Raw genomic sequence first — 25,704 nt, 5'->3', positions numbered from 1 at the left:
AATACTTCTGCAGTTATGTGTAATGTCACTGTAAAAATCTTGGAACCAGATGCCTGGTTTTTTTTTTTTTTTTTTGCTTATGATAATATTTTTGGAGTATATTCCCAACAGTGGAATTATTAGGTTTTTAACCCAGTTTATACACATGAAATATAGGTGTTCCCAGTTTTTCTAGAATCTTCTGGGATAATCATTGTTAAATACACAGTATTTTCTGTGTTTTAGGAAGTTCTGGAATGATTCTTCCTGTTTTTTTTTGAGAAGCAGAGTGTTCACATGTGCCACAGCTCTTTTTGTACCACAAATAGGTTTACTTGATAAGTTTCCAGTATCATTTCTGTTTGAATTATTCAGAGGGTCTGGGAGCTTGCAGAGAGATACTCTATGAAGTTGACAGATGACTCTTTGGAGTCTGCCTCTCTCTGAATTTTTTTCAGAGCAATGATGTGGCACCTGGGATGGGCGTCGTTCCTTTTAGTGCACAACATATGTTATTTAGGGACTTAAAGCTGTGTCTCTCAAATCAGGGAGGTGTGTGACTTGTCAAAAAATATGCTGCCAGGTTAGTTACTGAACTGTCTCTCAGCTAAATTAATAGAAGAGAAAGAAGCATTGTGAAAAGGTGCCTGTTTGGTAACTGGTCAATTGAATCTTTACTACTCTACAGGGTGGAAGTGGGTGGATTTTGGAAAGAAATTAAAGCCCATTATAAAATGACTTGTTATTACATGCTTTGGGGCATATCATGAAGCAAATTATCCTCTCTTGAAAATTAAAATTTGTGTAATAAAATAATCGCAGTGTTAAGCAGGCCTTAACACAGGTGGACGTTGATCCCATATCTGGTCACGGTGGTTGCAGAGAAGTTCCACCAGGTGCCTACATTTTCACAGAGTAAGTTTAGGTAGGCTTAGTTGTCATGCAGTTTACTCTTTTAAAAATTTTCCTTTATTATTGTGAACTTGATAAATATCAAGAAACGTAAATTGTTCCTTTTTGTTTCTCCTGCCCTTTCAGGTGTGGTATTTCTGTTTGGCAAAGTTTGGATTGAGTCAGCAGAGACTCATGTAAGCTGTTGTGTCATGGTAAAAAACATCGAGCGGACTCTCTATCTCCTGCCCCGTGAGGAGGTGAGCTAATTCGTATGCATTCTCGCATTCCACACTTCCAGAGTCCCTTCTTGCAATCTCTCCTCTTCCTACAGTTCCATACAACCATGGAACAGAGCCCTACCCTGGGAGGTAGGCGCCCCTAGTTACAGTGTAGGCTCTGGCTGTGTCATCATTTTGGGCCTCAGTTTCCTCATCTGCAAAATGGCAGTTGGGCTACCTGCTCCCTGAGACTGTTCCCAGTTATTTGGCTCTTCAGGAGCTGTTAATCCTATTTAAATGAACTCTCTAGCCCTGGTGTTTCTTTTCTTTGAATGCTGTGCTTGGTGGCCATCCCATCCCTGGTTTGGGTTTAACATTCACTGTTCTGTCGGTCACTCTGCTGGATGGTTTCGTGGTGCAGTTGGGAGAAGCTCGTAATGTCATGAGGTGTCTGTATTTGACTCAGTTATAATATCTCTCCCCCATTTTCATAGCTAATTGTGAGTTCAGAATGTACCACTTAAGACACATAGCTTGTTGTTTGGCTGCTAGCAGCAAATGTCTCCCATGCCATTGAAAGGAAAAAATCCCTCATTTGCTTTTCCTGTAGAGTGAGGAATAAAATTCTGCTCTCCATCTGTAATCCTCTAGAATCCTCTAGGGTTCGTTACTTGGGGTTACGAATATATTTTTAAAACTATCTGAGAACTATTTCAGCACAATTGGTTTCTTTTGCAATCCTTTGTATTATATTTTATGCATTTAAAAAGCATTATTCTGAGAAGGGGCCTGGACTGGACTGCCAGAGGGGGTCTGTGACAGAATAGTGGCTAAGGCTTGCTGCTATGGCTTTGAATTGGTTTGTTACAGGCTCCATTCTGTGATTCGTAATTAATGAGGAATTCCTTGTTTCCATCAAAATTCTACATAGCCTCTCCCTGAAGCCTTGCTCATCCTCCCTCCTGTCTCCCTTTGTTTATTTTGTAAGTACTTTGGTGTGTGCTTGCTTGCATACTGTAAACTTCTTGAGGACAGAGGTTGCTTCGTTCTTGCCTTTGCATTCCCGTTGTGCTTACATCCTTACATGCTTAATGAATGTTTGTCTCTGGTATCTGAGCGTCGGGAATGGTAAATGTGAGGCTGTTAGACCAGATCATTTTTAGGTTCCTTTTAGGGTCTAATTCCCATGATTGAGGTGTTTGATAAGAGCTGGCAAAGGTTCTTGTGGACTTCTGGGTTTATCTGCTGGGCTGTGTCCTACCTTGTTGGTGTGGCTGTGTTTGTCTGTCGTTCTCGAAGAGGATCTTGACATCCAGATGACAGGCCTTGCACCTGACTTTGTCCTGAGGGAGGGAGGGCTGTGCAAGGTCACCAGCCTCACTTCCTCCTCCTGAGCCTTCTGGGTCCAGTGGCCAGATATTCGTCAGGATGGCTGGAGATGACCCAGGATGCAATGGGAGACTGGACAACAAGTTGCCACCCACCTAGCACAGGGTGGTTTTAAATCCTACGTAGTAATTGTTTTGCTTTTACCCAGGAACCCTGAGGGTCTTCTTCTCCCAGTTTGATTTTTTTTTTATAACTAAATGGAAAGGATGAAAGAATTAATCTCAAAACTTGAATCTTGGTGGTTGAAACTTTTACATGCTTACATCCTTTTTTTCTTTTTCTTTTTCCTTTGGGGGAGAACAGCAAATAGATCTAACGACTGGAGAAAAGAAGGGGATTCCAGTTACAATGAAAGATGTTTATCAAGAATTTGATGAAAAGATTGCAACAAAATATAAGATTATGAAATTCAAGTCCAGGGTTTGTATTTGGTCATGAACTCTCTTCAGCTGTATTAATGGTTCATTCATTCAAGAGCTATTTGTGTAATAGGTACCCTTCTGTTTAAAGTTCTTTTTGGCAGCAGAGGATGTAGGTACACCATTTTGGGGACTTGCAGAAATACTGTTTTCCATCCTCTTATCTTCACACTTCTTATCTACTTGAAAAACGAGGCAGGATGACTCAGCAAAGTCATCCTAGTGCTTGTTTCCCAGTAACAGGTCTTTGCCTTCTTTCGAGAATAGCCAAGTCTTTGCTTTCTTTGTTATGATCACACCTTGGTGGCTTACTGAATTGATGAGTATCCAGACTTAGGATAGGTGTTATGCCTAAGAAGTAGGTCACAAGGTAAAATCCTCAAAGAATATCAGAATTTTCTGTTAGAATGCTGTAGATTTCTTTACAAAGTTCATTCCCTAGTCCTTGAGTTGACACTCCTAACTACCACCTCTGGGGTTATTCATCACAGTGGCCCTTGATAGCAATGTACATGATGTGGTTAATGCCAAGAAAGTTATCTTGAAGAGCTTTCAGACGTGTTTGACAGAATTTTCACCCTTATAGGGGAATAGGGATTTGACATCATATAGTAGCAGTTGGTTTAGTTCATTTTACATTTTAATAAATTGAATTTTTTTTTAAAATATCTGGTGTGATGGGGGGAAGATGCTGAATTTGGAGTTAGAAGACCTGGATTTGTGTGCCCTTGGGCAAGTCCCATAACCTCTCTGTGCCTCAGATTTACTCTTCTGTAAGTGAGGGTGTAGATTCATAGTGGATAGAGTGCTGGATTTGGTCCCAGGAAGTCCTGAGTTCATCTCTCGTTCTCGGACACCTGACTGTTGGACCTTGAACAAGTCTTGCAGTTTCTCTGTACTTTGGATAACTCCCTTAAGGACTTGTCCGCTAAGCACTTAGATGGAGTTTGCTTGTTTGTTGATGGAGACAGTTCCGACATTTCCAAGACTGATAAGATCACAGATCTGTTTGTCAGTTGAGCAAAAGGAGGGGGTTGCCTCAGACAATATCTGAGGGCGCTCCTAGCTGTAAATCCTATGAACTTATTTTTTAAAATATTGGCTAAATTTGTGGTGGCCATGGCAAACCCATTTAGCATTTTTTGTTCATGGCACACGACTTCTGTGTTTTAGTGCAAGTTGATGTGGGAAAGAAAGATACTAACTTTCTTGATTTATGCTTTCCTGTATTGTTAACAGTGTGAGTCCATTTAGCAGAGTACTTTATGGACACCTCCTTATTGTTTGTTTATTGTGTTCAGAAAGTTGAAAAGAACTATGCTTTCGAGATTCCGGATGTTCCAGAAAAATCAGAATACTTGGAAGTTAGGTACTCGGTGAGTAAGTAAAGATATTTTCTTCTGGTAGAAAAAACAATTTTTTCCTTCCCTAGCTTTGAAATTTCAAGTGGTTTTCATTTAATTGCTTTCTTAGAAAGGTCATAGTGCACTAGAGCAAACTTTCTTGTAAATAATAATGAAAATAAAGTGAATTTCATTAGCCAGACTGCTAAGCTTCCCTTCTAAGCTACTTACTAAGCTACATGTTCATATTAATAAGATAAAATTCCCTCCCCAATCATATGCACCAACAAGTAGGAGTATATATCGAGTAGATTTGGGGGCCCTTTTATAGCTGAATATCTGTAATCTGTTTTAAGTGTCCAACAGATAAGAGGTGAGCTGCAGCGGTGTCATCCTGATGCAGCTCTTGCTTCACTGAGTAGCAAGGTCGTGTCTATAGGGTATTAATGACTGAGCCTTCACAGTGCTCGCATGCTTTGGAACCTGTGATTTGAAACTGTGGAAACCGAGGAAAATGTTTCTGATAATATCAGTGTACCAAATTGGACTTAGGATCACCATTTTGTCATTGAAAAATGAATGAAGTTCTTGTTTAATCTGTAGCTGATTGCAAGTTAAGTTTTTTAAAGCATTTCTTGTGTATCACAAAGTGACCCATGTTTTATTACACATGCACATTATAAAATCTGTGTGTAATTTTGTTGCCTTTTGTTTTTTTTTTAAGGCTGAACTGCCACAACTTCCTCAAGATTTGAAAGGAGAGACATTTTCTCATGTATTTGGAACTAATACATCTAGTTTGGAACTCTTCTTGATGAACAGGAAGATCAAAGGCCCTTGTTGGCTGGAAATAAAAAATCCACGTAAGGAATAATTTTCGTGCAAAATTCAAAGGAGATTTATTTTAAAAGGACTATTATAGAAATCCACTCAGTTCAGCTTTGTGTGTGTGTGTGGTTTTGAAGGGTTTTTGTTTGTTTGCTTTTTGGATGAAGCAGGTTTTATTTAAGACACATTGACAAAAAATTGGTCCCTGTAATTTATGGCATTTTAAGAGTATAGATTAGATTGTTTTGGGGAGGTTGTTGAAACACATTTCAGTTCACTGAACTTCTGTGTGTCATGGCTGGGTGACTTTTGGTATCGCTGCAAAACTACTGTTTTATTATTTGAAAGAGTCAGACACGCTCCAGCCTCTACATTATATTTAAACATTTTTAAAAGTCTGTACATTTTTGATTTTATTTATTTTCTAGACTTCTTTTAAATTCTTTTTAACTTTTTTTAAGAACCCAAGTTTGATTCATTTTCTTAGCAAAATAAAGAGGTCAGAAGGAAAATGGGTCTGATGGAAACTTGAAAGGTCGATTCTAGTTCATCTTTCTTCTTTAGCCAGGATTTGTGTGCGTTTAAACCATCCCAGACAGTTAAGCATCTTTGAAGGCATCTCAATTACATATTGGTCGTTTGTTTTCAGCCTTGCAAGATTGACTTAGTATATCTATATTATAAGAAATTTTCACAAGTAAACTCCTTTCGAAGTGACAAGGTTATAAAACTCTGAATTGTAATTAGACAAATGTCTGAAATTTATAGTTGAAGGAATTGGAAACTTCAAATGCATTTCCCCTAGTAACATTTTTCTTCATTAGGGAGTTCAAAATGTAGATAATAATTATCATTGAATGCTTCAATGATATTCCTGCCATTTTGGTCTATTGGTGTAGTAAAATCATTGGATTCTAATGGTATTTAGTGTCCGTGGATGGTTGGTCAATCAGCAGTTAGTGAATGAACATATTGTGAGCGTCTGTAAAGTGCTTAGTGTGGTGTATTACAAGATGGTTGGCAAATTATAAATAATAGTTGATCTTTAAAACAACTGGGTGCCAAAAGATATGACTATTTTGAGTGTCAGTAACTGTGAATGAGGCTTTATCCTTTTTGAAAGTTAGGCGTATTATAAGACAGGGTTGAAAAATAATTTACCACTGATCCGCTCTGATGAGGATACTTTTTCTTCTGTAAATAGCTATTGGTTTTTTTTTAATCCATTCTTTTCCTAGAGCTCTTGAATCAACCAATCAGTTGGTGTAAAGTGGAGGCGATGACTTTAAAACCCGAATTGGTGAACGTTGTTAAAGACGGTGCTCCCCCTCCCCTTGTTATCATGTCGTTCAGCTTGAAGACCATGCAGAATGCAAAGACTCATCAGAATGAGGTGAATAAAGAGCATGGAGTAGGTTTTATACTTTAGAATACATGTGATAGTAACTGGAATGGTGGAATTTTTCAGCAAGGGTTTCCTTTTTTTGGGAAGGAAATTGAGTTCTAGGTCAGTGTCTCTGAACCCATACCTGGAGCATATGTTGACTATTGGTAAGTGTGGGAATATTTTTAAAAATAGCTTTTGAAAATAAAATCACTTTCCTTTAAGATGTAGTGTTTTAAAAAATATACTAGTGAATTGGTTTGCTTTTAGTTAGCCATTAACATGGTTAGTATGAGTACAAAGAATAGCCAGCCAGGTATTGGGATAAAGTACAGGTAGGAAAAAGCTAATGATTCACCATTCAGGTAGACTACAATGTGATCCTTTAAAAAACAGTTTCCTTGGTTGTGGTTTTTGGTTCCAGGTTATTGCTTTGGCAGCTTTGATCCATCACAGTTTTCCTTTGGATAAAGCAGCACCTCAGCCTCCTTTTCAGTCACACTTCTGTGGTAGGTATTTATTTGGCTGATTTGTTAAGATTTGATTTCCAAGTTCCCTTTTTTTTCCACTCAGGCTGTAGCCACAGGAATCTAGATTTAAAAAAAAAAAATATCTTTTCTGTTTCAGTTGCAGAGCTTTGTGATAGAGTTCATTCAGTGATGAAAACTGACAAAGTTTTGTAGTAGTGTTTTTTGGAAATAATGTTTGTAGTCTGAAATTCCATTTTTTTTTTTTTTTATGAAGAGCCATGTCCTAATGGACCTTCCCATTAGATTATAAGCTTCTTGCAGACAGGGACTCTTTACATCATCTTTGTATTGTTAGTGTACAAAGTTACATGGAAGTATTTGCCAAACTGAAGTGAACCTCTGCATTGGAACCATCTGAAACCTCCAGATTACTTAATTCAGAAGGGCCATAGAAAGTAAAGCCAGGAAGATGCAGAGGAAGAAACAGGTGTTGAAGAGTAAAGATGATCATTCGTGTGGCAGGTGGGGGAGGGAATATAAATTTAAATTATGGTTTGATTGTGGGATGCATGAAATTGCTGATGTATAAACATGACTCGGATCCCAAAGAGGATCCCAGGCTTCAGTCATTGCCATTTCTTGAGCTCATGACTCACAGAGAAATCATCCTGGTGTCAGTGGTGAGCCCCGGAGTGTTGGTGAACATCAGCTCGTACAGTCCTTCCTTCCCTGGGTCCGTAGTCTAGGATGAGGGATTCCCTTGGGGTCAGATCTTTTATTTGACACCTTGGTTTGATATCAGCAGGGGCTGAGAATCCCCGTCCAACGGGCAGAGCAGGGCGTGTAGGCCAGCAGTGACCACAGCGCTCTTTGAGTTGGTGTGGAGTAACTAATAGTAATAATAATAATGAACAGCTGACAGCAGTCAGAGCAGCAGCAAGTCACATGTTTTATTTGAGTGTCGTAGAGCGCTTTCCTCACAACAACTCATTGAAAAAAAGCTTATGGATATTATTTTCCTGTTCAGAGGTGTTAAGTAACTTGCCCATTGCCACACAGCCAGTGACGCTTTCCAGGTTCTAAGACCACCATGGATTTCACTTTCTTTGAATATCAGAAATCAGCGATGGTGGCAAAACTCACAGAAATGCACCTGACTGCCTCCTTGCCTTTCTGGGCTCTAGAAGAGGTAAAATAACCTCTTTTGGTTCCGGATGCTTTTGTCTGCTTTTCTAGTTTTCACTGTGGTTGGACCAAATGCCTCTATTTTGTGTTGCTATCCGAAGTCATGGGAGTATTGTATTTTGGTGGGTGTGTGAATAGGTCTTCCATTCCTCCAATTGACTGTAAAAATTCTTTAGGGTAGTTTTGGTAATTGTGAGAACCTGGAGTTCTGTGCTTGGCCACACTTTTAAGATCTACGTACTTCACAGGGTAGTTGTGAGGAAAACACTTGGTAAACATAAATATGATTTGCTCTCATCACCAGACTTTTTGTATTGGATCTGTTCACCTCACCTCTCAGATAGCACCTCATTTTTCAGGAATCTTGATGATTTTTACATTAAAACATCAGTTTCATCAGTTTGTGGTACAATTTTATGTGCAATTATCCTTACTTTCTCTCATTTCTTCGTTTTAACTAAGATGGCTGTTGTTTTTCTTTTTTCCTGGTTAGTTGTGTCCAAACCAAATGACTGTATCTTCCCATATGATTTTAAAGAAGTGATTAATAAAAAGGTAAACAACTTATCTAGTATTTGCATTGCTGCACCTTTTAATAAACCATATCCAGAGAAAATGGGAAAACGGTTCTATCTGGGAGTAGTTGAAACAGGTTATGTTTGGGACTATAAAATTGTTCTTTGCTATAGAACTTAGTGGCATTATGGATATATATGAGGAATCTGTAACTTCACGGCTGTAAGGAACTCCTGACATTCAAATTTCCTTCACCAGATGTCTAGAACTTAGCTAAGTGACTTGCCCAGAGTTCGACAGCTCGTAAATGTCAGAGGGACTTGTGGCATTAAAAATGCATTAGAAGTGTAATATAACAAAGCCTATGGATTTCTGAGCTTGGAATGAAGCTGTTTGGCACTGTATTAATAAAGTAACCTGTGTTCAAAGCCACCTTTAGATCCCTAAAGTGGAATAGTCTGAATCTTGTTTCACAATGAAAGGCTATTTTTTTCCCATTGTCCATGGAGGTGGTGTCATTTCTGGCCCACAGGAAGACAGGGTTGAGCTGTCAGGAGGATTGAAAGGGATTGTAGTGAACAGGTTGGAGGAGGTCATACTGTGCAGTTTTCAGCAAACTGTGTGCCAGCAGTTTAGAAACAAAGTTTACACGCAACTTAGACATTTGTGTTATCCTCTGGAAGTCATATTCCTTAGGGGGACTCATTGTGACTGCTGTAAGATGAGGTAATTGAGGTTTTTAGTGCGCTGAGTGCAGTGTACTTCTCACTATTGTGGGATCTTTATTAAAGCATCGGCTTCTAAACATACCCAAAGTTTTTGCTAATTTGAGTTCTTGCTGGACTTGGATTACTGGACATTTTTAGACCATGTGTCTAAAGATATTTTTCCTTATATTTAACACACTGCAAATTCTTTTTCATGTATTTATAAAATGGTGGTTTACATGACTGATTTCCAGTGAAGTATATTGAGTGCTGGATGGAGTTCGGATGACCTGGGCTTGGATCCTGCCTCTGACACTTCACCTCCCGGACCCTTAGGTTTCCTTATCTGTCCAATGAGGATAACCTTTACCACTTTCTTCACAGGAGTACTGTGAAGCAAGACACAGGACAAAGTCTGTAAAGCATTTTGCAAAACTTATAGTACTACATATAAATGTCAGTTCTTTTTAATCTTGTCTCAAATTCCCTTTTGAACTGACTTTGGGGTTAATTTGCAACCTGAGGGAGAAAGGATTGTATAAATACATACTCACATAGAATGAAATCTCACTGGCCACTCATGATTCCATAGGGAAATGCCCTTGTGGATCAATGGTTGAAGGAAAACCTGTGTATATATATATGAGAATGTCTCCATGGGGGGTGCTTCCCATACCTGAGAGTACTTAGTACTTGCAGTCTTTGTCTAGTCACAAGGTTCCCAGTCAACGGGTCACTGAGAGATTTTACACAGTTATGAGTGGGATACTTGCTATTAGGATTATTTTGCTGTAGCCTGTTTAACCCTAAGAAATCTGAAATTTGTTCAGACTGGGTGCTTTTTAGAAGAACTAATAACAAAGTGTGAGTTGTCTGTTCTACCTCATAGAATGTGAAGATTGAGATTGCTGCAACAGAGAGAACATTGCTGGGTTTTTTCTTGGCGAAGATTCACAAAATTGACCCAGATGTCATTGTGGTGAGTTTGTGTTGTCTGACCTGGTGATTAATAACTGGCTGTTTCTAGGCATTGGTTCAGACTTCAGTTCTCGTGATTTCTATGAATTTGTCTATGTTGTCTCTGGTTGAATGATCTGGTCTTCTTGCCTCCCCTCTGCCACCCATTGTGGCATCTCAGAATCCATGTCTCCTTCAAGTCACCACTTCGCCGGTGGTTAGTGTGCTCTCCATTCTCAGTTCTCCTCATGCAAGGTAGGTACTGTTACTATTCCTCTTTTACACTTGAGGAAACTGAGGCAACCAGGTTAAGTGACTTGCTTAGGGTCACACAGGTAATAAGTGTCTGTGGCTGAATTTGAACTCAGGTCTTGATTTCAGGTTCAGTTTTCTATCTGTTATGCTATCAGCTCAATCAGTGATTGGAAATCAGCTTGGAAAATTTGTTTTTCCACATTTGCTATTAGAAATGTTACTTAATAGAATATTTGCTGGTATTAGGTAGGAAATGTGGCTAGAAATTTTCAAGTCTTGCTATGAATGAATCTGAGGTTTTAGGACCCATCAAAGAATTGTAGGAAAATCCTGTCTGCATCTCCCTGTTGTAGCTTTAGCATCTCCTGTAGCCTAGACTTGGAGGAGGAGGCCCTAATCTGTGCTTTGACTGCAGCCTCTGCATCTTTGAGTTGTGATTGGCTCTCTAATGTCATATAATAATTGCATCCTAAGCAGCAAACTCATAATTGTGTCCTTTGTGGGGGAGCCATTCTAGTGTGAAGGTTTGAGGCTGGAATCCTGAGTAGGTAAAGCGTGACTTGGGAAGGTCCCAGATTCTCAAAGGTTAATCAGTCTTGTGATCCCTCAGCTGCCAGAAGAAATAAAGTTACTTTATGATGTTCTTTTTTCCCACTTACCTGGTTCTTTTAGGCCTGCTTTGACTCTTTTTTTCCTTTCAAAAACTAGATGTACTGGTTCTAGCACTTTTCATGGTGGAAGTTTACCTTTATTATTCTTAATACCTTGGTTTTCTACTTGATGCCATCCCCCCCATAAATACAGGTTTGTTTCCTTTGTCTTCAGAAAATGCCATCTCTGAGCAGTTTAGATAGTGCTGCAAAATTGCTTTGTGACATTTTGATTAAGGGTCTAAATAAGCAATGTTTGAACTCTTCTAGAAGAAGATAGTAGATGTAGCTTTGCAGTGAAATTGTAGCCTTGTGTATTTCACAACTGGGTTAGTGTGTACTTTTAGTTTCAAGTGAAGTTGTTGAATACACCTTTTACTGATTAAATGAAAAAATATATAGGATATTCACATTTGCATCTGCCTCTCTGACTGTGAGGCATGAGACTGCAAATTAAAAGATACCATCTGAACCTAGCATCAATTAGGTTGAAATAAAGTTTATTCCAGCAATCTACTGAGCAGCCTCGTTAATGTCAAGGCTAATGAATGCTGCTGATGAATAAATTCCTGAAGAAGAAAGGACTTCCAATCGGAGGTAGGCTCATGATGCCATCAATTAGAGACCGAAAAAAGAAAGGGCAAAGAAAATCTATGCATATGAAGAGAAGTCCTTGAATTTGCATTTGTTACAACCTCCTCTGCTGTTTCCTTTTTCTGGTTAGGGTCATAACATTTATGGATTTGATCTGGAAGTGCTGCTGCAGAGAATTCATGTGTGCAAAGTTCCTCACTGGTCTAAGATAGGTCGCCTAAAGAGATCCACCATGCCAAAGCTTGGGGTAATGAAAACAAACGTTTGGTTCTTTAAAATGATGAACATCCTTAGTGTTTCTGAATGTAAATGAAATTCCTGTGTATAGATACTGTTTTGTACGCATTTTAACTTTTCTAATAAAACATCTTTGTCCCTTACTCTAGAGGACAGGCTTTTTGAGAGCCTGAAACATGTTTCAAATTCTTTTACTTATCTCTCCCTAGCATTTAGTACTATGTTTAGCAGCTAGTAAATGCTTAATAAATGTTTGCATAATGAATGATGATTAAACACTACCAGCATTTTGTTGGTAAAAGACACACATCTTTACATTATGTAAGTTAATTGTTGAAATATTACCAGCAGCAACAACCCCTAAACAGAGTTTATGTGCTATCTCTGTCTGGAATTGCAGTTCAGTAACTGTCTTAAAGAGAAGTAGGGAGATATGTGAGTGTCGTCAACAAAGTGATGGGTTTCTGGTTCAGTATGAAGATGGTAACTTGTTGACATGGTTAGACATTTTTGACCTCATTCCATTATATGGATTTCTTCTTGGGTTTCCCTGCTATATTTACTGTACTGTCTCCACTCCAATAATTATGAACATAGTGGAATTTGTACTTAAAATGCTTTCATAAGAATGAGGCTATTAAGGTTCTTTTGAGGGGGGGGCTAACCAGAATTTAATTTTGGACATTTAATAATTAATTCATGTCAGTAGTGCAAAAGTTATTATTAACCCATATTTTGGCCTAAATGTTTCTCAATTTATCTACCTTCATTTCTTTTTTGTTAGCTTTCCCTAAAAGTTCATGGTGTTCTACCTCCCCTCCCCTCCTCTTCTCTTCTTTCTCTTTTTTTCCTCTCCCTCTCCATTTCCCTCCCTCTCTCTTTCCCTCCTTCCCTGTCTCTCTCTTTCTCTCTCTCTCTCTCTCTCTCTCTCTCTCTCTCTCTCTCTCTCTCTCTCTCTTTCTCTCTGTCTGTCTGTCTGTCTGTCTGTCTCTCCCTGGTCTTGAATCTTGCTTCAGACGTTTGCTGGTCATGATCATGAGCAAATCAAGACTCTGGGCCTTAACTTCTTTGTCTAAATTAGGATAACCTATAGCAGGGGTCTGGAGAACCTGCAACCTTAAGGCCACATGTGGCCTTGTAGGTCCTTGAGTCTTTTTATCCAAGGGATGTGTTCTTTAAAGTTTGGATTCAGTCAAAGGGTTGTGCTTGGGGACCTACAGGGCCACATGCGACCTTGAGGCTGCAGGTTTCCCACCAAGGACCTATAGTATCTCTCTTATAAGGTTGACATGAAAATCAATTCAGATGAGGTGACAAAAGTGCTTGGTAACCCTTAAGGTATTATGTAAATTTCAGGAATTATTATTAATGCTAGAACATGCGTGAGAAAATAGCCTTAGAATCCGACAATCAGAGATTTATTTAGAACTGGAAAGAACCTTAAAGATAATATAATGTAACCCATAGAGGTTCCATAGAGGTTCAACTCACCCAAGGTCACACAGGTCGTAAGAGGCAGAGTTGGGAACTTGACCCAGGTCTTCTGTTGACCAGTGAAGCGTAATCCATTTTACTTCAGTGCCCTTCTTGTTGGTGGTTGTTCTCTAATGTGATATTGGTAGGAACTTTTAATATGCAGATGGCGTTTTTGGTCAAAGAAATGAGGAAGGAGATTTTTTTTTTTGGTATGTATTTAGGAGGAGGGTAAATATGTTATTTTAGTCCTACATCTGCAAGGACATTCATCTCTCTGTGTGTCTTTGTCACTTGCTAACGTTTTAGTAATCTATAAAACCCCCAAATGTCTTGTGGGTCTTAGTTGACTTTTAGAAATAAATTTTATAATCAAGCTGTAAAATTTCGTTAGTACTTAGCCTTCAAATGTAGTTTTTCAGATTTCTCTGTGTCTTGTTCTGAATTATCTACCTTAAGCATCTACAGGACATTTCATAATGCTATCTGCTTACAAGTTTTATGTGGGTAGAGTTCTCATGTACAGTTCTAGGCCTCATTGGCACTTCTTATTATTGACTCCTCAGAATACGTTAAAGAGATGCTCTCAGTGTCTGATGTACGTGAAGCTTGACTTCTTTTTCTTTCCTATAGGGCCGGGGTGGCTTTGCAGAAAGGAACGCAGCTTGTGGCCGCATGATCTGTGATGTGGAAATTTCAGCAAAGGAGTTGATTCGTTGCAAGAGTTACCATTTATCTGAACTGGTCCACCAGATCCTGAAAGCTGAAAGGGTAGCAATTCCATCAGAAAATATACGAAATATGTACAGGTGTGCCCTGAAACAACCTCCGAATCTGACCTGCCTCAATAGTTTAATTTAGAGTCTTGTGTATTTCGTATTGTTCAAAGTAGAACATGATAGCCTGGGGTGGAGAGTTAGAGAAGGGATAGAGGGCTGCCTCTGTAGCATCATGGAGGTGTTTCTGACCATCAGTTTGGAGTTATATATGATTTTGGCCATTGCAGGGATTGGAAAATCTGCCTCCTCTTCCTTCCATGCTCCTCCTCCGTGTATGTATTGTATTTTGTAATGCTTGACATTGATTAGGTGATCCCTTACTGTCTCAGTGTGTGTCTTCCTTTTGTGCAGCAGAGTCTGATGGTAAGTGTCCTCGGTATACCAAAGGAAGTATAAAGATATCTTCTGTTGAAGTGATCAGAGCGCAGAGAGGACAGGGAGAACTTGGAGGGGCAGGTGTTCTCTCCGACCCCCTCAGAGACCCTGTCAGTGCTAAATATTGTCCCTGATGCCTGGAAGGGTCGTCCTCAGCCTAGTGGGTTTCTAGTAGCAGCTCGTCCTCTGGTCCTCCGGAGGAGTGCGATTGATGGGACTTTGAAGATGGAGAGCAAACAGAATGTTGGCTTTATATACATCATTTTGTTTCCTATCTCCAAATTACCTATTTGCCTGAAGTTTGGCATGAATATTGTGGAGATACAGAAGCGAGATATCATTTAATCTCTTGACGATTTCTGTTACTGACTTCATGTGTTTTCAGGCAGATTTCACCCTAATAGCCCAAATGTAAATTAATTTTGCATACAAAATTCATCTAGATACTGTCTTGGCTTTGTTCACAAGCTTTTTTGTATTGGCCAAAATGATAATGGGCATTAGTTGTAAAAAGGAATTACTCTGATGTTGAGATGCCCCAACCTTGAGGTTCATCGTGTTCAGTTTACTTGAAAATTTTCTTGACTTGCTATGTAGCGTTTCTGTATTTTTATAATTGACTTCTATCTCATTCTTTCCTCTGCAGTGACTCTCCTCATTTAATGTACCTGTTGGAAAACACCTGGAGAGATGCCAAGTTCATTCTTCAGATCATGTGTGAGCTCAATGTCCTCCCATTAGCACTGCAGATCACAAACATTGCTGGGAATGTTATGGTAAATCCATTTAGCAGCGGGGGATTGGGGGAGGCCCAGCTTAAAGAAGGAGGAATTGTATCCAGTCAGTTTTTGGCTATGATAGATATATGGTAACATATCGGAATCCTTTCCTTTGAAAATAAATAACTTAGCATTCTAAAAAATGTGCATCCTTTGTTTTGTATAAAAGGAATGTAGTGATATTAAAGGGGGAGAGAAATACCAGGTGGGGTCTGTTGAAATTTGGATCAACTTCACAAGGTTCCTCCCTCAAATATCTGAAACTGTCTGTTCAGTTTATTAGTCTGAGTGGGAGAGAAGAGACAGCTTAACAATTAATGGACTATTTAAATGTTCTTTTCAAACAAAATAACTGAAAAAAATTTACAAGAGATTTTATATATTTGGGTGCAACTTTTGTGTTTAAAATTATTGAATGAAATGAAGCATTTTGAAATTATACTCTAGCTTTTGTTTGATGGGGAATAGAAGTAATGATTTTTTAAACTTCTCCTTTTTGTAGTCAAGGACAATGATGGGTGGTAGATCTGAGCGTAACGAATTCCTGCTGCTTCATGCGTTTTATGAGAACAACTATATTGTACCTGACAAGCAGAACTTCAGGAAGCCTCCACAAAGACTGGTGGGTCAAAGATGTGTTGTATTTTACCTTTTTCTTGACTACCTTTTTTACTATGCAGATTTTAGGCGGTTTTTTTCCTTTGGCTTAACATCTATTTCTGAAATTGCGTAATTAAGTCCTCATTTATAGTAAAAGGCCTGCATGTGAGAAGACTGTACCACTTGTCTCTGTTGATTTTTCTGTGCAAATAAAAATCTATTTGTAGATGTTGAGAAGTATTTGTAGATGTTGAGAAGGCCAGAGGGATGGCATTTGGTGATGAAAGACAGTATAGCATAGTGTGAAGAATCCTGGACCTAGGACTGAGGAGACCTGGACTTGAACTGTGTCCTTGTTGGTCAATAGCTGTGGGATTGGCTTCCTCATTTGTAAAATGAAAGCACTTGAACTAGTTGATCCTCCAAGGTTTTATGACTTATGAAAAATAAACATCAAAGTCTTAGAGGAAATATCGAAGGCGTTAAGTGAGGGGTTGTAGCGCCAATGTGAGATTCACAGCACCCACGGCAACCATCAATATTACGGCTCATTTCGGAGTCACCAAATACACAGGCTCTACATGGAAGGCAAAACCAAAACATGTATTTAGACCCAAATCCATCCCAGCAACAAAAATCTATATGCAATAACAGTGCAGAAAACAACACCATCCCCAAACCTTCCCCCACTGGGCTTCCCACGAACCAGCTCCCTTAAACAAAATCACAGACAATCCCAGAATCCCTCATGGTGGCCAGCTGCCTGTTTACCTGCATCCTTCCTAGCTCTGACTGCCTTCCTGTTCCACCCATGCAGCAAACTCCTACCACAGCTTCCCTGTGACTTACTGGGCCTGTTCATGAATGGGAAAGATTTTTTCCATTTATATACAGGAGTTCTATTTATTTCCTCACTTTCTTAATTATAGGGTTTTCATTTTGTGCTCCATCATTAGATATTGGTAAGATTGGGATAAAATATCATAAACGTTCTTTTGAAATGGTCTCTATAACCTTGTTTTTAGTGTGGTTAGGAAGTATCCTACTATGAACAATATAAGTTCTGGCCAGAACAGTTTAATTTTAGAATGTGAGACAGATATACTCTGCAGCCTCTCTCAAAATTGACATAGAAACATTATTTAAACTCATTGATGCATAGGATCTAAGAGTTGTAAAGGGACTGTAGATGAAGAAAGCTAAGTGAAGTGATGTTCTCAAGCAGAAGTAGCGGCCAAACAAGCCAGGTTGTGTGAATCTTTTTGCAGTGAGGGGATTTTTCTGATATGCTTTGAATTTCCCCGAACACCCTGCTGCCTCTAAGGCAGGCCTGCACAACCTGTCACCTACCAAAGGATTTTGGGTGGCCCACGAAAAATATAGAGGAAATTGTCCTCTACATTTTTTGTGGGCTGCCTGAAATCCTTTGTTGAGTCTTATTGGCAGTTCGTGTTGGCCAGTGACAAACCCATATCTTCTCAGTTCCTCATTAGCTATAACTGGAATTACTGTTCTTTGCGTTGTATTGGAAGCTCAAAAATGTTCCCTGCCCAGGGTCGCAAAACGAGCCACTTTGGAAGTGAATTGGTAATACAAATCTTCTGAGTCCTCTTAGAGAGCTTTTCCCACTATCTGAGGTTGACTCTTCCTGTAAGTTTTGTAGGTAGATTTTGGCAAGATAAACTTTTTTTTTTTTATAAATAGTGTGGGGTTGAAAAGGACTAATGTTATAAATGATGAAATATTTTCAAAATGATTTTTGAACGGTTCTTTACCCGTTATTGTACGTTTGTCAGAATTGCCTAGTGAGATTGAGAGAGACAGAGTTGTCCGATTTCTTTTTCTTCTGTAATCCTCTATGGTTAGTCAGGTTTTGATTTTCCTTGCTGATAACAGGGAGATGAAGATGAAGATGTCGATGGAGATGCAAATAAATCTAAAAAAGGACGGAAGAAAGCAGCATACGCTGGTGGCTTGGTGCTGGATCCTAAAGTCGGTGAGGTTTACAGACTGAATGTCGTTGTTTGGAGGACATGGAGGATGTATATGTGCAAACAGTTTTGCCTTTTAAAAGATAACCTTTTGTCCCCCTCAGGAAATCCTTCAATCTGTTCAGACAGATTGTTTTGGAAAGAGAGTACTTTGGAAGCTGGGATGTGCTTCCAGTCTTTCCGATAGTCACAGAAGGGTAGTGAAAGAACAATATTAAATATTTTACAAATGTACAAGGAACGTTTTTCTTTCATTTAATAGAAAACTATCTCTATTACTGATGAAAGGAAGACATTTCTTTTGTTAGGCACATTTATATAGTTGAAGACTGTTGGATTTGAAATCAGAGGGTCACCGTTCAAATTCCAGCTTTGCTATCTGTTATCTGGCCTTTGGCAAGTCACTTACTTTCTTGGGGGCTCAGTTTTCTCATCTGGAAAATGAGGGGATTGGTCCCCAGGTGAATCTGTGATGATACGATCCTAGACAACATGAGTTAGGTCTTGAATCTCTGCTGGATTCCATAGTAGGCTCATTGAATCTGATTTCATCTGTTTGGTGACCTGCAGGTGCTGTATGTTTCCTCATCTGCCTCTTTAAAAAGACCATAGGGCTAATATGATATTTATCAGGCACTTACTGCATACGAGAGATTGTTTTTAATGAACTTTAATTTTACTATTCTTTTTCAATATTTCTCTCATCAGTGGACATTGGCTTTATTTCGGTTTCTTCTTCATGTGGAGATAACTGATCCAAAGTGTCCTACATAAACACAGAAGCTATCTGTTCACTCTTGGAAAGTAAACAAGGGCTGGATCGTTCCACTTCTGACAAATCTGATTGAAGGTCTCCTTCAAAGATTTTAGCAAAGATTATTGCTTCTCCTTACATGCAACTGGGAGATGAGATATACAGGCAATGGGGTATAGAAATCTATCTTGTCCTCTGAGAAAATAGGATGGGAATAAGAGAAGGGAGGGCAGATTGGGGGAAGAGGTCATCAGAATGCGTGCTGTCTTGGGGTGGGGGGAGGAGAGGTGGGGAGAAAATTTGGAACCCAAAATATTGTAGAAACGAATGCTGAAAACTAAAAATAAATAAATTAGAATTTAAAAAAGATTATAGCTTCTCACTCTGTTCTCTGAAGGTTTGTGGAAGAGAAATGTTTGAAGTTGATATCATACCATTTTTAACAAGTTGTCCATTGGGAAAGAGGGCAGTTTTTTGGGTTTTTTTGAAAAGTCAGAAGCATCATACAGGTGTGTCTAAGTTGATCAGAGTTGGAAAATGTTAAGAGTCCTGTTGGAACTCCCAGGGAGAGGCTGTTGAATTGGGAACAAAGTGAAACACAGTACTTATGTCTAAATGGGTCTTCCCTACTCCTACTCTAGCCTGTGTCTTACAGTTTTAGAGTTAGAAGGCACCCACTAATCTCCTTCTTTCACCTGCCTCGTGTGCTTATTGAACTGTATTGTTTCCGATTTCATGTTGACACAGATCCATTTATTTCCTTAGGAACTGGATGAAATTCTTATGCATTCTTTTTTCTCCCTATCCCTCCCAGGTTTTTATGATAAATTTATTTTGCTTCTGGACTTCAATAGCCTATATCCTTCCATCATTCAGGAATTTAACATTTGTTTCACTACCGTGCAGAGAGTTGCTTCAGAGGACCAAAAAATCACAGAGGTTTGTACTGAATTAATATAATTTGACTTTATGTTGAAGTGGGACTTGAGAATAGTTGGCGTTCTCTTTTCTCCTTGGGAAGGTTCTTTTAGATGTGCCTTTTCTGAGTAGACAGCTCAGAAGGGTTTGAAGTGGAAAGAGAAAAGGGTGAGTCCAGTTAAGATGTAAGGGATAGTGGGATTGTATTTGGAGGGTTTACAGTTCTTTCTCTCTTTTTGTTTATTAACTGACCAACTCTTAACTTGACCTGATTGAAATCTGGAAGAGTTATAAATGACTTATTGGTCACATGGTAAAACTGTAGAACCTCTTCAAGTAAGAAACAGTTGGTCTATGTATTTTAGCTAAAATCAGCTAAACGGAAAAGGCTCTGGTTATGGTCCCGCCTTAGCAGACACATCTGCAGTGTTAACATTTGGTATTTTAATTTTAGAGAAAATAGCCAAATCTGGGCCTAGGTTACTTAGATATTGAGTTAGAACTTGTATAGTCTGGGGTGGGTCTTTTCAGATCTATAATTGGAATAAATGACAAATGCTTCCTTTCATGATAGAAAAATAAAGCTTTTTTTCCTATTTAAAATATTCCCTCTTAATGGTTTTTATAGAACCTGTTATTGGATAACATTGGTGTCCTCGTAACTTTCTGACTTCATCCACGGGATTTGGGATCATGGGATGTATGTGACCTTACGCAAGTCACTTAACCTGTTGGGCTTCAATTTCTTTATTTGAAAATTGAAAAGATTGTACTAGATATCCTCCAAGATCCCTTCAAGTTCTGGAGCTATGACCCTGTGACCAGTATACTCAACAAATTAAGCAGTCAGTAAGCATTAAGCGCTTACTCTATGCCAAGGACTTTGCTAAGTGTTGAGTATAAAAATGCAATGAATGAAAAAAATCTTTTTTAAGTTGCCTGCATTCTAATGTGAGAGGTAACATGGATATATAAACATGTATGCAGAATAAATATAAACATTCCCTGGAGAAGTGTGAACTTTCCTCTTGGATTCCACTACAGAAGATTCCATTTGCAAAAGTGGTTGAGAGCCTTGCCCAGGACAAAACCGAAGCAGAGATTCATTGTCTTGTTTCATATATTTTCCCCCTTTCTTAAAAAAATCTTCTAGATGATAATAGAGATTTGAAGTTAATGGTTTTCTTTTTTAATTTCTAAATGTTATGAGAGATGTCATTGTGACTGCAGTCAGTCAGTCCCTCAAACCCCTGGGAGTGACCAGTTCAGATAATGAGTGCATGTAGTATGCTAGAATAATCTGTATGTATGCCACTTAATCTTACTGTGCTTCATAGGCACAGACCAAAATGCTTGCTGTTTGGTCAGAAAGGGTTGAAAGCTAGGAAAAGTGATGTATGTACATAAATCTCTCCCCTCTGATAGAGAAACAAATCAAAATTATTTCTCTGTTTATAGCCAGTAGTGTCATTATCTTAGGTGAAATCTACTTTATTAAATCATTAAAGCCTAATCTATTTACTTCAGATAATCCTTGTTAGAATTGAAATCATGTTCCATAATTGTGGAATACCACAGACAGAAGTGTTGAGAATTTGCTCTAATAAGCAAATAAAAAGAAGTTCTGAGGCTCAATTTTGTAACACTCACCCCAAAGTGAAGGTTGCTTCTGTATTGGGTAATAAAAAGTAAGTCTGTTCCTTCCTTTCTAGGTGCTTATGTTTTAAAACTCTGGTAGAAAAGTAGTAACATTTTAATATTTATATGGCACTTTAAGGTTTGTAAAACTCTCTCTATATTATCTTATTCTGACATATATCTGGGAGTCTAGGTTTTCTGCAGTGGGTGAGAAAGATGGTGGGAAATAAAACAATACAGTACTTTTTGTATAGGACTATGTACAATGAATTCCATTTATCCAGGGTGACCATTAGGAAATGTGGGTTATTCTGGTTATTTAGATAATCTAGTTCACTAAGAGTTCCCATATATGCCAAGTATGAAGTATTCGTTCAGGTTCATATACAATTCAACACTAATAAGACAAAAAACATTATGTGGCTTTGATAATTAAGATTGTCCTTTAGAAGCAGGGAAAGCTCCAGGAATTCTGATGCCATCCCTGAACAACTTTCTTCAGCGCTTCACTGCTTTCATGCATTATTTCCTCCCTCCGTCTCACAGACGACATGTTTCTTCTTTTTGCCAAAGCTTGTCACTTTCTCTGTCTTTGATTTCACACTGTCCCACCTTTTGAACGTATTACTCTTCTATGTATCTTTAATCTCTCCATCTTTTTTGACTCTTTCGCTTTTGCCTGCAAATGTGCTTAGGATTTCCTGATCCTGAAAAAGCCACCCCTGGACCCTCCTCTTCAAGTTATCTTCCTGCCTTTTTCTTCCATGTCAGAACTTCTTGGATAGGTAACCCCTCTCCAGTGCCTCAACTTATTTTCCAGCCAGGCTTATTCTTCAACCCTTTGTAATTTGGTTTCCATTCATACTACTCTATACAAACTGTTCTCTCAGAGTTCTCTACTGACATCAGCAGTTTCAAAGGTCTTTTCTCATTTCTTATCCTTTTTGAACTCTTGGCAGCCTTGAGCAGTGTTGACCACGGTCTTTTTCTGGATACTCTTTTGACTCCCTAGGTAATTCTTCTCTCCTCATTTTCTTGTCTCTTGTAATGACTCCTTTTATGTGTTGTTTGCTGGTTACTCTTGGTTATGCCTTAATCTCCGTGTTCTGCAAGCATTTAACTTTGACTTGTTCATCCCCCTCTCTCCCTCTTTAAGGTGACAGATTGCCACTTCAGACTTATCTACAAGAAGACTCTACCTGGGTGTCTTAGCATCTCAAACTTGACATGTCCAAAATTGTCATTTTTTTCCCCTAAGTTGCTTACTTCTGGTGTCGCTGTTGGTCTGTAGCACTGCCATTCACCTAGTCACCCACGTTGGAAATGTTGGTGTTATCTGAGGCTGTCCTTTCTCCTTCACATCTCACATCCCACAAGTAGAGATTAAGATTCTCCATCAGCAGCCTCTCTCCATTTGCACAATTACAGCCCATTGTTCAAGGTCTCGTCTCCTGCCTGGGCTGTTCCATTTGTAAATTCTTGTTCTTTCAGCCTGTTCTTTACCATGTTGCCTAATCGTGCCCGTATGACCTTCGTTATGTACAGATTTGAACATGTCTTCTCTCCTCAGAACCCTTTTGAGCCTCACTATTGCTTTCCCCCCATTTTAAAATGGATTTTTTTGATTGTTTTGTTTTTACATTGGTATTTCCTTCTGTATTTCTTCCTCTCTCAGAGATCCATCACTTAGAACAAAGAATTTTTTTATAAAGCAAAAGAGGAAAGAAAAAGTACTTAGCAAAATCAGTCAATATTTGAAAACATCTCCCAGTACATGCAGTACAAGCTGCCTCTGCAGAGGAACGAGAGAGGCCGCCTTCTGCTTCTTCTTGGGTCCAAGCTTGGTCGTTGTCATTTTGACACACTCATGCTACAGCTTTGTGGTAGTCCTTTCCACTGCCTTTGTAGCGGTTATCGTTGTGTAAGATAACAGATATGCTCCTAAAGATCGCTGTGCTCCACAGCCACAGAGCTAGAGGAGAATGGTGAGGCTCTCAGCACTCAGAAACTTCTATCAGTGACACACAAAAAAGATAGGAACCTAATAAAAATGGCAACGCAGTTTTATACATGTTAAATGGTTAAGAAATACATAAATACTGCCATAAATAGCGACATTGTCTGTGCTCTCTGGCTGATAAACCTGATGGCCAAGGACAAGAGGTCTGCCTAGGTGGCTTGCATAAAATCGCTCCTAAGCAGACACAGAATTCATGTGATGATGAAATTATCCCCTTAACTATCACTTGTAACAAATTCACGTTTTCAAAATAAGTGTTAGAGCAGAACGGACCATGTACTGTTTTCTTGGCTCTGTATCAGTTCATGGAAGTCCTCTGTTTCTCTGTATTCATTGTTTCTGGAAGCACAGCAACGTTCCGTTACATTCATGTGCCCCAATTTGTTTAGCTGTTTCTCAATCAATAGCTGTCTGTTTTGTTTCAGGATCTTCATGACCACAAACACTGCAGCTATAAATATTTTGGTATATATGGGGACTTTTTAAAAAAAGTCATTGATCTCCTTGGGCCACATGCCTAGCAGTGGAATCTCTGGGCCAAAGGGCATGACTATTTTAGTCACTTCATCTGCCTAATTCCAAATCTTTATTGCTTTCTAAATAAAGCCCCGACACTTTAGGCATCATTTTAATTTTCTAACTTCTTGGCTCAGTATTGTCTTTTTATGTGGTTGTGCTCTAGCCAAACTTGCAAGCTGGACTGCTTATTATTTCCTATACACATCCTACTGTGTTCCCTACACTTGAGAATGGCTCCTCCACCCCCATGTCAGCCTGTAGAAATCCTACCCATTTTTTAAAACCCAGATCCAAAGCCATCTTTTCATGAAGTCTTTTCCCCATCGCTAGTCAGCCTCTTCTCAGACCTCATTACAGCCCGGTGTTTAATGTTGTAGTGTGCTCACCATATCGTTTCATATCACATTTACTTGTTTACATATTGTACTTGTCTGTTACGTTGGGAATTTGATATGGGAGCTTATTTTAATTAAGCTTTGTTTTTAAGACTTTGTCTTATTTAATCTTTGTGTATCTCCCAGGATACACATATAGTGCTCTCTACATAATGGATGCTTAGTGAAAATATTAGATGGAGTTTAGCAAAAAAAGGTCTGCTTATGTGATTTTGTATTGATACAAACAGTTGTTGACTGTAATAGTTTGGATGAATACAAATAGTATTTCACTACATAGGTAGCTTACTTAGGCAATCAGAGTTTAGTATGAGACTGTAGATTTTCTGTTCCTCTCTGCCATATTGGAAAATGATAGGTCCTTGTGAAAGGACAAAGTTTATTCGTGTGTGTGCGTGTAGCTTGTTGCCAGTTTGTGTAAGCGACTGCGTTAGCTCACAACAAATTGAGTTCTCTACCTCTTATGTGACATGCATGGGTTTGACATCCTTTAAACCAGAAGGTTTATTTTTAAATCTGAGTCTTTGTGCCCTTGTTCTAAGATGCTCTGCAGTGCGTCAGTAGAGTTAATGGAGGCTGCATGAAAGGCTGTTTTCCTTGCTGTCGATGTTGACAAGACTGCTGTTTGCATTTCTTAAATACTTTGATTCTAGTCTTTACAAAGTAATTTACAAATATGAAGTACTATGTAAAAGATAAAGAGTGCCTTTAAAAATGAGAATTTTCATGACTCATGGGAGTATATACATTTATGATTTTAAAAGAAACTTCTAACATGTAGTTGGATTTTTGTCCAAAACACTGCAGTAGTAGGTAAAGTTCTGAGTACTTTTCAGTTCTGTAGTCTGTGTGGAAGGGCCAATGGTCTAAAACAGGAATTTTTTAACATTTTCTCTTGCATGTCATGGACCTTTTTGGTATTCTTTTGAATCCTATGGGCCCTTGCTCAGAATAATGTTTTTAAATGTGTATAATTTAAATAGGATTATAAAAGAAACCAATTTTATTGAAATAGTTATTAAAAAATATACATATTTTTAAGTTCACAGACCCTAGGTGAAGATTCCCTCATGTAAAATAGTATTTTGAACATTTTATTTCCAATCTCGTATGACAGCTTTCATTTTAGAAGCAGTCTAGGAAAAGTGGTAAGATTTTCATGTTTATAAAAGAGAGCTTGGTTAACAGATTTGTTTCACCTGTTTCAGAAATCGTCAGGTTCTCAGTGAGCCATAGGTTATCTTTAAATTTGGGGCTAACTACAGGGGGAAATGAGGTGCTGTCAGATGGGGATCGGAGCATGAGTAGGAATGGAAGACAGTGAGAAGAAGAGGCTTGGCAAGGTATCTGGGTGCAGCTTTGTAGCTTCTGTCTCAATGACTTGTTGGTTTTTTCTTTAAGAGATTTTGACATCTAGTTTGAAAAGAGCTTTTTGTTT

General features: G+C 38.7%; 1 protein-coding gene and 1 non-coding gene across 4 annotated transcripts in view; both read left to right on the top strand.

Moving 5' to 3' along the window:
- Positions 1-25,704, top strand: part of POLA1 (DNA polymerase alpha 1, catalytic subunit) — a 327,051-nt gene that overhangs the window by 22,108 nt on the left and 279,239 nt on the right. For 2 of the 3 annotated variants that reach the window (XR_011968249.1, XM_072615233.1), the window contains exons 11-24: positions 1,018-1,130; positions 2,784-2,900; positions 4,201-4,275; positions 4,967-5,105; positions 6,309-6,463; positions 6,879-6,963; positions 8,603-8,664; positions 10,222-10,311; positions 11,919-12,035; positions 14,132-14,307; positions 15,299-15,428; positions 15,934-16,053; positions 17,928-18,027; positions 19,591-19,715. Coding sequence is in view for 2 of the 3 variants with exons in the window: in XM_072615233.1 (XP_072471334.1) it covers positions 1,018-1,130; positions 2,784-2,900; positions 4,201-4,275; positions 4,967-5,105; positions 6,309-6,463; positions 6,879-6,963; positions 8,603-8,664; positions 10,222-10,311; positions 11,919-12,035; positions 14,132-14,307; positions 15,299-15,428; positions 15,934-16,053; positions 17,928-18,027; positions 19,591-19,715 (1,604 nt within the window). In the remaining variant the exon portion in view is untranslated. The remainder of the gene's footprint in view (positions 1-1,017; positions 1,131-2,783; positions 2,901-4,200; positions 4,276-4,966; positions 5,106-6,308; positions 6,464-6,878; positions 6,964-8,602; positions 8,665-10,221; positions 10,312-11,918; positions 12,036-14,131; positions 14,308-15,298; positions 15,429-15,933; positions 16,054-17,927; positions 18,028-19,590; positions 19,716-25,704) is intronic. The other variant, XM_072615234.1, reaches the window with a different exon arrangement.
- LOC140509391 (small Cajal body-specific RNA 24) lies at positions 18,731-18,862 on the top strand. Its single transcript, XR_011968715.1, has one exon.

The sequence above is a fragment of the Notamacropus eugenii genome, chromosome 5 (genome assembly GCF_028372415.1).
Source record: "Notamacropus eugenii isolate mMacEug1 chromosome 5, mMacEug1.pri_v2, whole genome shotgun sequence".
Taxonomy (NCBI): domain Eukaryota; kingdom Metazoa; phylum Chordata; class Mammalia; order Diprotodontia; family Macropodidae; genus Notamacropus; species Notamacropus eugenii.
Note: the sequence above shows the minus strand (reverse complement) of the source record. Positions and strands in the feature narration are given on the sequence as shown.